Below are 17,027 nucleotides of genomic sequence, written 5' to 3' on the forward strand. Positions count from 1 at the left end.
TCTGGCCTTCTGGGAGAAGGAAGGGGCGGGGCCAGATGTCACAGTGATTACAGGGAGGGACTGGTAAGTAGGAGCTGCTGCTGTGAGTCAGACTAAATGGATTATATAGTGAGTGTTTTTTTCACACCAAACACTCTGAAATATACCCCTCATTTTCTAATTGATAATAAATCAATAATTAAATTCATTGCCAATCAATTTCATTATCGATTAGTTGTTGCAGCCCTAATTTGGAGTACATAAGAAAACCCACCAGAATCTGATTTGTTATTATGGGGCAAATATGGTACTTAGAAATGAGTAACTAGGATAAGGTGACGTAGGGGTAGTTGATATTGATAATGTTTATTTAATTAAGGTATCTGACATTGGTTTTCTGGAAAATATTAATGAATAGCAGCCTTTGGTGTGAAAGTGAAAGTAGTTGCCTGGAGAAGGCAACAGTTGAGTGACTGGAGGCAGACAGTTTTAGTTAATGGTTTATATTCAGTGGAATGGAGTTCTAGTCTCTGTGTGTTTTTTTTCTCCTCTGTCCAATCTCAGGTTATGCCTAATTTGAGTTACTGTGGGTGAGGTTTTATGTAAAGGAGTAGAAACAGCACAGTTGTGATGCTAGTAATGCTCCTTACTATATATCCGGTTTGAGTCTCGAAGGTGAGAAGATGGGCCCATAGGCTGAAATATATATTGTTCTATAATAAAGTCATTCTTTGTTATACAGATGGTGATTTGGAGAGAATACCACGGGTCAACAGGGGCAACCGAAAGTTCAGAGTGCAGAGATCTGTGACTGGGAATGGTGGCGGTTCTGAAACAGATAGGGGCAGAGTCCTGGAGCACTACTTGCAACTGAAGAGGTAGGTGGCAGCCGTTAAGTGAAGTGTGTGTAATTGAGTGTCTAACCCCTTCAATCCCAGGGGTTTTTTGTATTTCAAAGGTTTGTGAAATGTAGCTATATTTTAGCGCTATGTTGGTTCAGAGATTATTGTCTTTTCCTGTGAATAGTGTATCAATGTAAAGCGTATCTAGGTTTTTCAAGGTGAGACTGTGCGATGTCAGATATTTTCTGATAGAAAACATGTATTCCATATATTCTGTATTTTACATGAACAAAAAATGGAGTTAGAGCCATTTTATTTGAGTTAATCATGTAGTGATGATTATTTTTTGTCTTTGTTCCCTCTATAATTGAGAACAACGGAGTATTTATGTATAATGATGTTTTAGCGTATATATGATCCTATGAATGTTATCCTCCATGAGAAAGTTAAGGAGTAGACACTGCATATACTTAGGAATGTAAATTGGAATGGGGGATACGTCGTAATACCACCAAGACTTGAGTTATTATGTAGGAAGTAACATCTGGCGATAAGGGGGACCAAGGGTAAATTCCAAACACATATGTAATGGTTTTAAGTTCATTCTTAGACCAGAGTGTCTCTCACAGGTAAATTAAGAAATGACAACGGTGTAAATATGAGTAGAAATCCTAATTATAATGGGTAAAACCTACCGTTATGATTGGAGAAATCCAATTAAGAGGTGCAGGCTTTGATAATAAGCTTTTAAAGACAGGGCTTATGTCTTGTTAAAATAAAAAGACCTTAAGATCTCCCCCTGAAATGGACAGACCCTGATGGACTTATTCACCAAATTTACCCCAGCCAATTTGAATCTTAAGATTCTGGCACCATATTTCACTGTTGGCGTTAGTTTGAGTTGTAACCTATCTAACTGGTAGAAAGTTATATTCTTTTTCCACTAAATTTTTTGCCAATGAACCTGGATTAACTTCTACAAGGACCAGTTGGACAACAGCGACAAGTGGTGGTAATTCTAATTGTTTAATTATTCTGAATAGAGGGGAATTTTGTCTTCTTCGTATAGAATTCCCTGTTTCTGGGAAGTACTATATTGCATTATTGTATATGACGGCTTGTGAGACTGCAGCTTATAACCCGTGATAATGACAATAATGAAAAGGTATTTTTATCTGTAGATGAAGATTGACATTATTTGCATCTATTAGGAATTTCACTAAGACTCTTAGACACAATTAAATTCTTTAGAATTTGTCCTAATAGTTGAAATAATATTAGAGGGATAGTGATATCTTTATTACTGCCCTGATTAGTATGAAATTTTTTTTGCTGAGTGGGATGGAACTTAATTGTGTGTTAGACTCATAATGTAGTAATTCAATTCAAATACAGTATATTATTGATAGTTATCAATATGATTCATTTTTGACATGTTTTACAAAGTTTGTGTTTTATATTATGCACTGTTTGACTGATATATAGATTGTATTTACAATAAACAATATTTAAATGTTTGATTGATTATCTTGGTGATAGCTATGTGATTTGAATGTTAATATTGGGCGATTTGAAAGGATTTTGGATTGTAGCTAAAATATCCTTAAATTCATATTGTGGATGTGGTAGTACAATATTTGATAGCGTTCTCATATTGCGTATGTGATAAAATATTGGTTTTGCCTATTTTGTCTCATTAATATCCCTAAGAGCGAGTGAGCTTTGTTGTGATACCATTAGCTGAAGAGTTAGAATGTGATATATATGAAGAATTAGAGACATGTAGTCAAAACCTGATTTGCCATTGTTTGTTTCCTCTGTTACAGCTCTGGATGGATACCAGATGGGACGGGGAAATGGGTAAAGGACCAGAATGTGGAGTTTGATTCTGATGAAGAGGAACCTTCAGTATTTCCACCTCCGTGATTGGTGATTTATAGATGTGGAGCTAGAGCAGAACACCCTTTACGCGTTAACTGTGCTGTCGGAAGCATTTGTGGGATCCTATCGGATGAAGCGTGTGGTGCGGCAAACATAAAATCTTTGACATGATGTTTGTACTGAAGATTGGAAGAATACAGTGGGATGTGATGATTCTTCACTTTTGCAGTATATTATTATTTCCTGTGAAGTCAAGCCACCTATTCTTTCTATATGTGGATTTTAGTCTGTTATGTTAACCCAATGATTCCGTAGATATAGTGGCCAACGGTAGCAAGTGTTCCATTTGGATTTCTTCCAGTGTGTACATTTATGAGCTGCTGTGTGTGTGTGTCATCAGCAATGAGTGGCTGTCTCTATGTATAACTTTGTATGATTGTTTAATAAAATCTTTAGAGAGATTGGCTGTATTTATTCACAATACAAATTGGTATTTATGTTATTGTAATGTTTTCTTATGGATTGATCCTGTGGTTCTGGTTTTGACAGGAATGGTGTAGGTAGATATAGGGGGTCATTTATTGAAATGAGGGGGGGGAATGTATTGCTATCTTTTTATGAAGCTGTGATGGGGTGTTTGGATCATAACAGTGAATTGGAATATTTGGGTGTGTTTACTGAAATGATTGGAATTATTGGATTGTTTGGTGTGACTCACAGGAGAGTTTTTGTTTAGAAGTCCCTCCTTGCAGTCATACCGATTGGCTGTGCCCCTTTAATTAAGACAAAGAACCCTCGTGCCTCTCTACTCTACTGGTGTCACTAATGGCAGAGAATTGTTGAGCAGGGATCTGAATCAATCAGAGGATGTCACAGATACATTTACAAATGTATGATTTTATGTTAATTATCTGCAGTGTCACCAGGGTTTAGATTGTCCTTAGTTTGTTTCCCTTTATATTAAGATTTTGAAATTTGAATATAGTTGGTCATAAGCATTAAATTAACTCCAAACACTCAATTAATCCCAACTGGTCTTAAATTGACCCTAAATCCCCTATTGAAGTCTAATTGCCCCTAATATTAACCCTAAAGACCCCATCAAGCATGATGGCCTTTGCAATCAACTAGGGTTGCAAGTATTACTTAAGGTAATTGAGTAATATCACCAAACTAGTCTGTGTGATGAATGGATTGATTGATTTGATTGATTGAATGGTTTGATAACAAAATGAGGTAAAAATGAATCTGTAGACTAAACTAGATTGATTACTAGAGAAACATGCTTGCCACGTTGCTTCTCTGACATGCCGCTCCACTGTACACCCATGTGTCACTCCACTTTATACCCACATATGTCATTCTGCTGTACCCTCAGATATGCCACTGTGGCACTTTATATGCCTTCTTATACCCCCTGATACACCACTCTATATTCACCAGGTATGGTACATTGGATATGCCAATGTGGCATCAGATATGCCTTATGCAACTTGATTTATGACTCTATCTTCCCCAGGCATTTAACACTGTCATCGCCACATATGGTTAATATACCCTGTATGCCTGATGCCTCCAGATATATCATAGTCCTTTATAGAGTCGCAGAGTTTGTGTAACACTGACAGCATATGTTGTAGAAATCAGTACTGGGCTCATTTATGCTTCTTCTAGGGTTTTGAATATTGTCAGTTTTGGCCTGTGTACTTTTAACTGCATGTTAAGTTAACCTAACTTAATAAGAATATGTTAATAAGATGATGATGATGATGATCATAATAATAATAATAATAATAATAATAACATTAAATCCCAATCCCCTTGACATTAATGCTGAACACCCTGTTAGGAGTAGTTATGGTTACGTTAACCCTAAATTCCTCGTTAATTGGAATAAAGTTGGGACAATTCTAAACACCCCATTAAGCAGAAGTGCCCCATATGAGCTCTAAACACCCCACTAGCCATAGCTTTTTCTAGATGAACACTAAACACCACACTAATCATAACTGCTTTGAAATTAGCCCATCACCTCACGTTACTTACAGCAGGCGAAATTATTAATTTTCAATCAGTTGGATGAGTGTCACAGCCATGTGGTTCTGGGAGAAGGAAGGGGTAGGGCCAGTTGTCATAGTGATTACAGGGAGGGACTGGTAAGCAGGAGCTGCTGCTGTGAGTAGGTGAAATGGATATGATAATGAGGAGTATTTTACAGAGTGTTTGTTCTGCAAAAACCCTCATTTTATAATTGATAGAAATGGCTGAAAACATTGCTAATGACCTTTGTTGGCAATGGTTTTATAATGGATTATTAGTGATTAGTTGTGGTAGCTGTACATTCAACTGTAAAGAGCCGGTCAAGTCTAATAGTTTATTACAAACCTTATGTGGAGTACATGTTAAGAATGTAGGGGTTGTTTTGGGTAATGGGGTGTTGAGGGTTAATGGATGAGGTGATGGTGATCGGGTTAATTTAGTGGTAGTTAGGGTTAATGGGCAGGTAAGGGTTAATGTCATGTAGATAGCTGATTCTGAGGTAGGTACGTAAATCACCATCAACTGTATGATTCACAGGCTGAACTGCTGCAGTCTTCTGAACGGATTGATTTCATTTACGATCCGGACATTTGCAAGGCGGAATCTAATATCTGCATAGTAGCCGAGTTTGAATGTGCAAGGTGCAGCTTATTTTCACCATTCACAATGATGTGGCAGGCAGTGAGAGTGGAAGTAACGGTATATATGTATTGGTTTTTTTTGTTGAAATACATGTCAGCGAGCCTGGAACTGTACAAGTCAGCGTGTAGAGATGTGATTGATGATTGATTGATTGATTGATTGATTGAGTGATTGATTACCTAGTTTGTGAGTGTAAGTGTGAATGGTGAGTGGCTTTGTTCCTGTGTTGCCGAGGAATGGGCTTTTGATGTGTGTGGTGTTGTAGTCGTCACACACACACACAACGATGACGATGATGATGATGATGATGATGATGATGATGATGATATAATAAAGATAAAGATATAATAATAATAATAATAATAAATAAATATACTATAATATTAATAAAATGTTCGCTTGATTAGTTGTTAGGGGCACATGACATCGGACAGCTGACTGACAAACAAACAAACCAACAAATTAACACTGATGATGGGTTAGGTGAAATATGAGCTCTAGCTACTTGGGGCTTGTTGTCCACAATATTACTAATAATGATTACGCTGATGTGTGCATACGGAGGGGGGGGGGTTATGAAGGTATGAATGTTCCGTTCAAGTAGGTGAAGAGTATGTGCATTACAAGTGTTGATGATGATGGAGCTTGTTTGTTTGTTTGTTACTTTGAGAGACGAGCAAGTTAGTAGTTTGTAGTAGCACAGCTCTGAATGTATATATTGCTGGTGCAAAGGTGTTTGAGTCATTGATTGTTTAAGAAGTGATTGTGTAGCTGTTTGAGTCTAATTTTATTGTTTCACCATCAATTGTGCAATATTATTTTGGGGTCTATAGAACTAGGTGAGAGGAGCAGGAGGGAGACAGAGAACCAATAACATGTGGAGGTAGGTACATACATACATACATACATGCATGCATACTTGTCTTCAGTCATGATGATACATAGATATCTAAGTCCGGTACGCAAAGTAACAGATGAAGAAAACAAGTGGGTGTCCTAAATGTAATGGCTTTCTTATAGGACGTTGTGATGGGAGGTATCATATTCATTCCGATTATATCACAAGAGAAAACGAGGAGATAGATAGATAGATAGATACATAGATAGATAGATAGATATCTATGTATGTATATCTGTCTGTATCTATGTATATGTCCATGGACATATCTATGTATGTAAGTATATGTGCATATCTCGGTTAGATAGATATGTATCTATCTATTGTATATACGGAGATGCATATCCAGTATATATACATAGCTATGTGTACACATACATTTAGATAGATAGATAGATACATATCTATGTATGTATTGTAAACATATAATTCATATGGATATATGTATATGTGTATATATATGTAATGTACGTGTATGGAACATACGTATATGTATTAATCTATATAAATCTGTACATGTATATAATATATACAAGACAGCTATATATTATACATATATAGATATCAACACAGATAGTTTCCATCATATATGCACATGTATCTATCTGATATACATATACACAACACTATATGTAATGTATATATGAGTAAATATATATCTGTGTATGTATGTATGTGTTAGGTAGATATGTCTATGTACATATGTACATATGGGTGAATACATATGTACATACATACATACATACATACACATACATACATATATAGAGATACAAGTACACATATATGTATATGTATGTATAAGAGATACATAATATATGTGTATATATATATGTATATGTATGAGGATAGTGCGATAGCTCTATCTATGTATTTACACATAGATAGATAGACGGATAGATAGATATCTATCTACATGTATATACCTGTACATATATACAGACATACGGCTATATAGTTACATGTATGTGTATGTGTATATATATATGTATACATGAGTTAATTATCTATGTACACATACATACATACACAGATTATATATTAATGATATGTGTCTAGGATAGATAGATAGTAGATCTACTATCTATCTACTATCTATCTAACGATGTGGGTGTTTATAAATATATTAATGCTGTATGTATGTATATAGTATCTACACAGATAGATAGATATGTATGTATATATTATATACATAAGATATACAGTACATAGAGCTGTCTATTGATCTATGTATATATGTATATGATATATAGGTGTGTGTATACACACACCTATATATCTGTACGGTATACATTGTTAGATAGATAGATAGATAGATAGATAGATATCTATCTATCTATCTATCTACCACTGTGTGTATATAATATATATATATATATATATATATATATACACACACATTTCTATATACGTATATAGAAATATGTGTGTGTATATATATATATGGAATATAGATATATATATACACACATATATATCCCCATCCCCATCTATCTTCCATATATATATAGATATATATACGTTGGGGATATCTATATATTATATATACATACATACATAGATGTCTATTGATCTATGATCTATGTATATAATTAGACATAGTGTATATATAACAGTATATATATATACACTATCTGTGTATGTATGAGTAAAACTAGATAGACATATATATGTCTAGATAGATATATATCCATATATACATATATATATAGATATGCGTATATATGTGTATGTATATATTTATCTATGTATGTATATATGTATGTATGTACATATATGTACGAAAAAATATGCATATAGATATAGATATACAGATATAGATAGATATACAGATATCTATTCACATATATACCCATACATACATATTAGATATATTGACATATATGTGTATATATATCTCCATATATATATATATACATATATCTACATATCCATCTATATATGTATATATATGTAGTTATATCTGGATATATGTCTATATTTACACATGTAGATGTAGATATGTATATATATATATACATGTTTACTCATATACACATATATACACATATATATATAAATTATACACACACTGATATACATAGTTAGTTATATATATGTAGATATACATGTATATATGTATATAAATCTGTACATATATATGTATATATATATATATACATATACATAGATATGCATATATATATATATATGCATACATAAGGATATATATCATATACACATACCTATATACGTACAGATATTTATATTATATATATACGCATATATACAATGTATATATTATATATCCCATATATATATATACATAGATCATATATACACATATATACATATATATATATATATATAGATGGGGATATATCTATGATACATATGTATATATATGTGTGTGTGTGTGAGGGAGAGAGATATAGAGCACTCTATATAGATAGATACAAATATAGATATAGATATAGATGTATCTCTCTCACTCACACACACACACACACACATATGAGAGGGACAGCTACATAGTTATGTTGTTATCTGTCTGTCTATCAATCTATCTATCTATCTATTATGCATGACTCCATATATATACATAGAGATACATATCTCTATGTGTATATATGGAGTCATGCATAATAGATAGATAGATAGATAGATAGATAGATAGATAGATAGATAGATAGATATATCTATTATATGATCTCTGTGTATGGTAGATATGTATATGATAGGTATACCTATCTATGATGTCTATGTATATTGTACCCATACATAGATATATAGATATAGGTATATATATATATATATACACACATAATATACAGCTTTCATATACATATATTATGTATATATGTTATTATTAGGGGGATATAGATATACATGTGTATACACATATTAGGGGGATATATAAGTATAGACACATATTATAAATGACACATATTTACACAGACATATCTACATACAGAGATAGATATATCTATCTCGATATACATACATACATAGATATAAACCTATATCTATGTATGTATATATCTATATCTGTGTATGTATATATGGGTACATATCATGTATATATGTCAGCATATGTATAAGGTGTATATATATACATATCAAAATATATCATATTAGACATCAATCTGTATATATATAGATATGTGTATATATGTATATATATATGTATACAGAATTGATATACATATACATATACATATACATAAATATCCCCATCTATATATATAGAGATAGATCATAGATCAATATACATCATGTATATACATATGTATATACATACATGTATATGTGTATATATATATATATATATACACATATGTATGTATATTACGTATATATTACATTATAGGTAGATATCTATTGCTCTATGTATGTATATATATATCTATATGTATGTATGGGTAAATATATGTACAAGTATATATATCCAATGTATACACAAATACACATATACACAGAGATATCACTATCTCAATTATATACATATATAAAGTGTATATGTATATATATGTATATACACAGAGATGGATAGATATATGTGAGTAATAGTGATATATATGTCTACATTATATACACATTATGTATATATATATATACAGATTTATGTAGATATAATGTATATACATACATAGATATACATACATACAATGTATGAATGCGTAAATACATTTATAAATTATACATATGTATATATTATCTATACACATATCCACATATACACAAATATAGATAGATGTATACATGTATATATATATACATGTATACATCTATGTATATAGATACATATATACTCAGACATACATATCCATATGTATAAATGAATACATATAATATGTATATATATACGTAATGTGTATATATATATACACCCACAGATATATATACACATATATATTATAAATGGTTACACATATAGATATATACATAGATATATGCACATATCCATATATGTATGTATATATGGTACACATGTGTACATATATACACTTATAGGTATATTATATGTATATATACATAGACAGACATTATCAACATATCCATATATAACATACACATACATAGTATATACATACATACATATAGTATATATAGTATATATATCTACATGCATATAATATATATAGATATATCTATAATGTATATGTATGTTTGTAATTAATACATATACATACATAGATCATAGCTCACTAGACATCCATCCATCTATAAGTGAGACATATACATATATACATATATCTATGTATTATAGGTCATGGATCAATATACATATATATATATATGTAGTTTATTATACATGGTAACCTATCTATCTATTGTATATCTATCTATATACATGGATAGGGATATATAATATACACATATCTATTATATATTGTATATAGATACACATATATATACAATATACCTAGATATATAATTATATATATAATAGATACATGATTCTATATAATAATTACTAAATATATTATATATACAGATCTATATGTATAATACAAATATATACATCTATATCTAATACAGATATAATAATTACTAGATATCTAATTATGTATATCTATTATAATAATTACTAGATATACATAATTAGATAGATATGTATATGTATAATACAGATATATATAAACATATATATCCTCATCTATATATATAGATAGAAGCCATAGATCAATATACATATATACATAGATATATACGTATATCCCCTCATCTATATCTATCTATTACATATATATACATACACACATAGATAGATAGATATATACATACAGATATATAGATAAAGTACATGTATAATATATATTATACATAGATACCTATGTGTATATTATATATCCCCATCTATGTTTATAGATACAAGTCATAGATCAATATACATATATATACATACAGACATAGATAGATACATAGATAGATATACCTAGATATATACATATAAGTATATCTAGGATATATATACATATACATGTACTCATATGTATATATATGTATACATATAGATATGTACACATATATATAATAGATAGGCATTATATAGGTTTTGATTATATATAATAGATCTATACATGTATATATATTATATATACATGTATAATATATATATGTATATGTGTATATATATATATACATACATATCCATTTATATATGGAACATATATACATGGGCATTATACATATATACACTCCTATATACGTGTGTATATCTCCATATAGAAATGTATATGTATCTGTGTATGTATCTCATATATAGAACACATACACATATACATTGTATATATATATATATATATATACAATCAGATACATGGATATATATATATATATATACACATACATATATTAGACATATATATCTACGTATGTATGTATACTATATACATATATATGTAATATATAGATATCGATATGTATCTATAATGTACGTGTATATAACATATATAGCTATATATACATGTATATAGATACATATATATACATGTATCCCTACATATATATATACATATACATACATATATGCACACACAGATGTATTATATACATATATATACATATATATATATGTATGTATTTATATGTATATGTAAATACATTTACTCATACATTACGTACGTATATACATTATATATACACACATACATATATGTTTTTAGATTATATATGTGTATATATGCATACATAGACATAGATACATAGATGTATATGTATATGATATACATACACATATGTATGTGTGTATATATATATATATATATACCTAATAGATATATACATACATACCTACATAGATAGATATAACAATACATATGTAAATACACATGTATACATAGACAATAGTATAGAGATACACAGATATATACGTATATATTCACTTGTATATATATGAGTGAATAGACATACATACATACATAAATAGACAGATATAGGTATATATCTATGTATATACATACATGCATATATACATATGTATGAGTATATATATACATACATAGATTATAGATACATACATGTATATTGATCTATAATAAATATATATCTTTATGTATGTATATACACATTATGAATATATATATACATGTAATAGTTAAACACATATATATGAGTACATAAATATACCTATACATATGTATATATGTATGTATGTGTATATATGTATTATATATATACATATACACACATATTATAGACATATATATATACATACACAGATATGTATATATATAAATATAGACATAGACATATACATATAATATATATACACACATACATACATACATACACATACATACATATCTACATATAGATACATACATCATATATACACATATGTATAACCATACATACTTGTGTATAGATATATATATATAGGTATATGTGTGTGTGTTTCTATGTATATATATAATACATGTGTATATATATATATCTACACATGTATTAAGTATTTAGTTAGTTATATATATAACTATTTACTCATACATACATATATACATATAGATATAGATATATAAAATGTCAGAAAAATCAACAACACCCTCACGTATCTGAAGTGAAAATAATAATATATATATACTCCCCACAGGTTCCAGAGCTCCCAAAACAACACCCCTCACAAGTGTATCACAACAGTAGATTGAACATGGGGCGCATGGACATGTGGACAAAAATAACAATACAATAGTGTAGCAAGTTCACTAAATATCTGTGTCGTGAATAGATATTGCACTCACAAGAATAACTGGTAAGAGAGGCTCATCAGATAGCGACTGATCTAGATAAATCCTGTAATATAGCTAATGAAGCGCTAATGGTGCAGTAGAAAATATGTTTATTTCATAATAAATAAACTCACAAGTAAGTTGGCACAACAGGAATGTTATGCTAAAAGCGCAATTTGGAAACAAGCATCCAACAAAACAAGATACATCCATATGGAAAAGGTCTCTCAACACGTTTCACAAAACTCGTTGACTTCTTCAAGACCCAAATACAGATATTATACAAATAAAACAAAGAAAATAAAGCTGCAGTCTATACATCCTCGTCCATTTGTCCCATTTTTGAAGGTTCCCGGTGGTGTTCCAACCCAATCACGTCCTCAAGCAGTGACGTCATCACATTATCACGCACTGACGCAATCGCACTACTTCCATCATCCCAGCGTGGTCACACATCAACGTAGTCACGTCATTATACGTTTTTCTCCACTCCCTCACGGCTCAACTTGCATCTTTGTTCCTCCACAACCTGTTTAATAAAGATAATTACAAAAACATGAAGGAGTGCTTCCTTTATCTTTCCAATTTTACTTTTAAGGATTCCGGACATCTCGGGCACAGATGTTTAAACGGACACCCCAGGTAAAGGCAAAGACACTTAATAAACATATTTAAAACAAAATAATGTATGTGTGTTTAATGACCAGTGCATTAAAACCAAGAAAAAGGAAAGTACAAATATGAATGTAAACCAATAAAGAATAAAATGAGATGGAGATAAGAAATATAGACAGACAAAGGGGGAATATCAAAAAAGGAATTCATCAAATGGTGATGATTAGGACAACAATTATATACACATATATACATGGTGCTCCATAGACTTATAGATAGAGAGATATGATATGTGTATATGTATATAAATCTCTCTCTCTCTCTCTCTCTCTCTCTCTCTATATATATATATATACACACACACACATTATCTATATATAAAGATGTACATATATATAGATAGATACATACATGTATAGATAGATGGGGTATTATGTCACAATATATCTTTCACTTTGATACTCAATCCAGGAATCTTTACTTACACACAGTCTTTCAGGCTGCAGAGACAGCTCAGACACAAGGAGGGTAAAACAAAAAGGCTGCACCTATTTTGCTTTGTCACAGGCTTAACAGAAAAATTAACACATCAAACCAAAACCCTCTGCTCTCGTGAGCACTAACTAATACACGGATCTCCAACCTAACTACAGTTGGACGGCTTATCCGTTCCCAACAAACAAAATAACAGTTTGTATGCAATAATTGCAGCAGTCAGTAGTTTGGCCAGCTCTCTCACTCTTGCTGTCAGGGAGCCAAATGATCCCTCTCGTGCTCTGCGACCAGGAGGCTACTTAACTGCCTCTCCCATCAATTAGTGGTTACAGGTATGTGCTAGAAGAGTATCCCATAATCTCAGGACTCGATTCCCACCTGCTGGTCTTCAGCTGCTCATAAACTGGAGAGTGGCGCACTGGCCCGCCCTACTCTCCAAATGCTCCACCCCAGGGACCCAAAACACACAAATAACAACAAACATTCATAATATTTACATTGGTAACAATACATCTATTAAGGGTAACCACCCTGCAATATATAAGGTGAAATAAACACTCCTCCCATTATCATTCCCTGCTTTCTGTCACAGATACATATATACATATGTATATATGTGTCTGTATATATATGATATATAGATATATACACATATATGTCCATCTATCTATCTATAAGTATACATAAATACATAGATAGATAGATGTATATATATCTATCTGTCTAGCTAGGTATATATGTATATATCTATTATCATATACATACATCTATCCATGTATCTGCATGTATATACATATAACAAGACAACCAAGGAGCATATATACATGACGAGAAAACAAAAACAACACTAATACTACAATATGTTTGTAAAATTAAAAATACAAATGGCTGTAACATCCACTCACAAACTTGCAGAATACGTGAGGCTCATCAGGGTTCAGTAGTAGCAGAATTTAATATCCTCTAAAGCTAATTATTGCAGGCACAACTATATCATAGTGTGCAAAAGTGCAAATAAAACAAAGTCCCAGATCCACTGTATAGAATACTCTCTCGGGATAATATCAGCGCTGTCTCTCGACACGTTTCACAACTGCTATACTGGCTTCCTCAGAAGAAAACTTCAAAATTCGCATGTATTTGTGTATATATTATATAACACATACCAAGATATATGTCTCTGTATATGATAGATATATATGTATGTATATGATATATACATATAGTATATATCATATACATATATCATACAGACATACATATAAGAAATAGATACTTACATACACATATACATAAACATATATGTGTGTATATAGATAGATAGATAGATAGATAGAGAGGTATGTATATAATTACCTCTCTATCAGTGTATATATACACATATATATATATGTGTATATGTGTATGTATATAATATATATATATATACACGGTTACATATATTATATAGGTATTTAATATATATTATATATATACACACACATATATATATACATACATCATATACATATGTCTGTTTAGATATATGTGTCTATATCATATACATATATATACATACAAACACATCTATATATCAAGATATATATAATGTACATATATATGTCTATGATATATAATATATACATATATATACATATATACATAGATAAATCATACACATATATATATGTCCACACATACATATATATACATATAAATACACATAAATATAGATACACATTATATATATGCACCTATACATGTATACACACATACATATACATATATATGTGTCTGTATACATGTATGTGTGTATATATATAATGTGTATCTATATATATGTGTATTTAAATGTATATATGTGTATGTCTGTATATATATAATACATACATGTACATATATATATTATACATTATATATATAGACATACATATATATATACATACATACATGTATATATATATTACATTAAACATTAGATATATGCAGACATACATATATATATATATACATACATACATACACACATATAATTGTATTATAAATATATAAAAAATATATATATAATACATACATGTACATATATATACATGTGTATATATGAATATATGTATGTTATATATATATATTATATATATACAGACATACCTCTATATATACATATATATATGCATCTGTATATACCAATATATATATATGTATTTATGTATATGTGTATATATATGTATGTACATATATATCATATAAATATATAATATGTATATATGTGTGTGTACATATATATATGTCTGTATATATCTCAGATAGATAGATATACTTATATAGGTTTATTAGATAGATATATATCATATACATATATATATATCTATGACATACACATACATACACACATATATATACACACACATATATACACATATATATGTGTATATATGTATATATATATATGTATATGATATATATATGTGTGTGTGTATGTCTTTATATATTAATATATATACAAACAGATAGATATCGTTTACTCATATAATACATATATATGTGTATATATACATATACATATATATGTATATGCATATACATATATAGATATCTATATCTATGTCTCAATATGTATATACATATATATATACATAGATAGATTATATATATACACATATACACATGTAAAATATTATCTACATATGGGTACATATATATATATATGTATATATACCATATATAATCATATGTAGTCATTTATATACACATATATATGTATGATGAATATCTGATATGTATATATATATGTATACATGTGTATGTGTACGTATATGTATATACATATATATATATATATATATATACATATATGCACATACATTATATATACACATATTTGTATCTATGTATATTTATATACATAGATGTATACATGTGAGTATATATATATATATGCATATATAT

General features: G+C 29.7%; 1 protein-coding gene across 1 annotated transcript in view; it reads left to right on the forward strand.

The window, feature by feature from the left end:
- Positions 1-3,163, forward strand: part of SCNM1 (sodium channel modifier 1) — a 64,225-nt gene extending 61,062 nt beyond the window's left edge. The window contains exons 7-8 of the mRNA XM_053475000.1: positions 722-857; positions 2,648-3,163. Of these exons, the coding sequence (XP_053330975.1) occupies positions 722-857; positions 2,648-2,747 (236 nt within the window). The 3' untranslated portion in view covers positions 2,748-3,163. The remainder of the gene's footprint in view (positions 1-721; positions 858-2,647) is intronic.
- Positions 3,164-17,027: the final 13,864 nt, after the last annotated feature.

The sequence above is a fragment of the Spea bombifrons genome, chromosome 9, assembly GCF_027358695.1.
Source record: "Spea bombifrons isolate aSpeBom1 chromosome 9, aSpeBom1.2.pri, whole genome shotgun sequence".
NCBI classification, from domain to species: Eukaryota; Metazoa; Chordata; class Amphibia; order Anura; family Pelobatidae; genus Spea; species Spea bombifrons.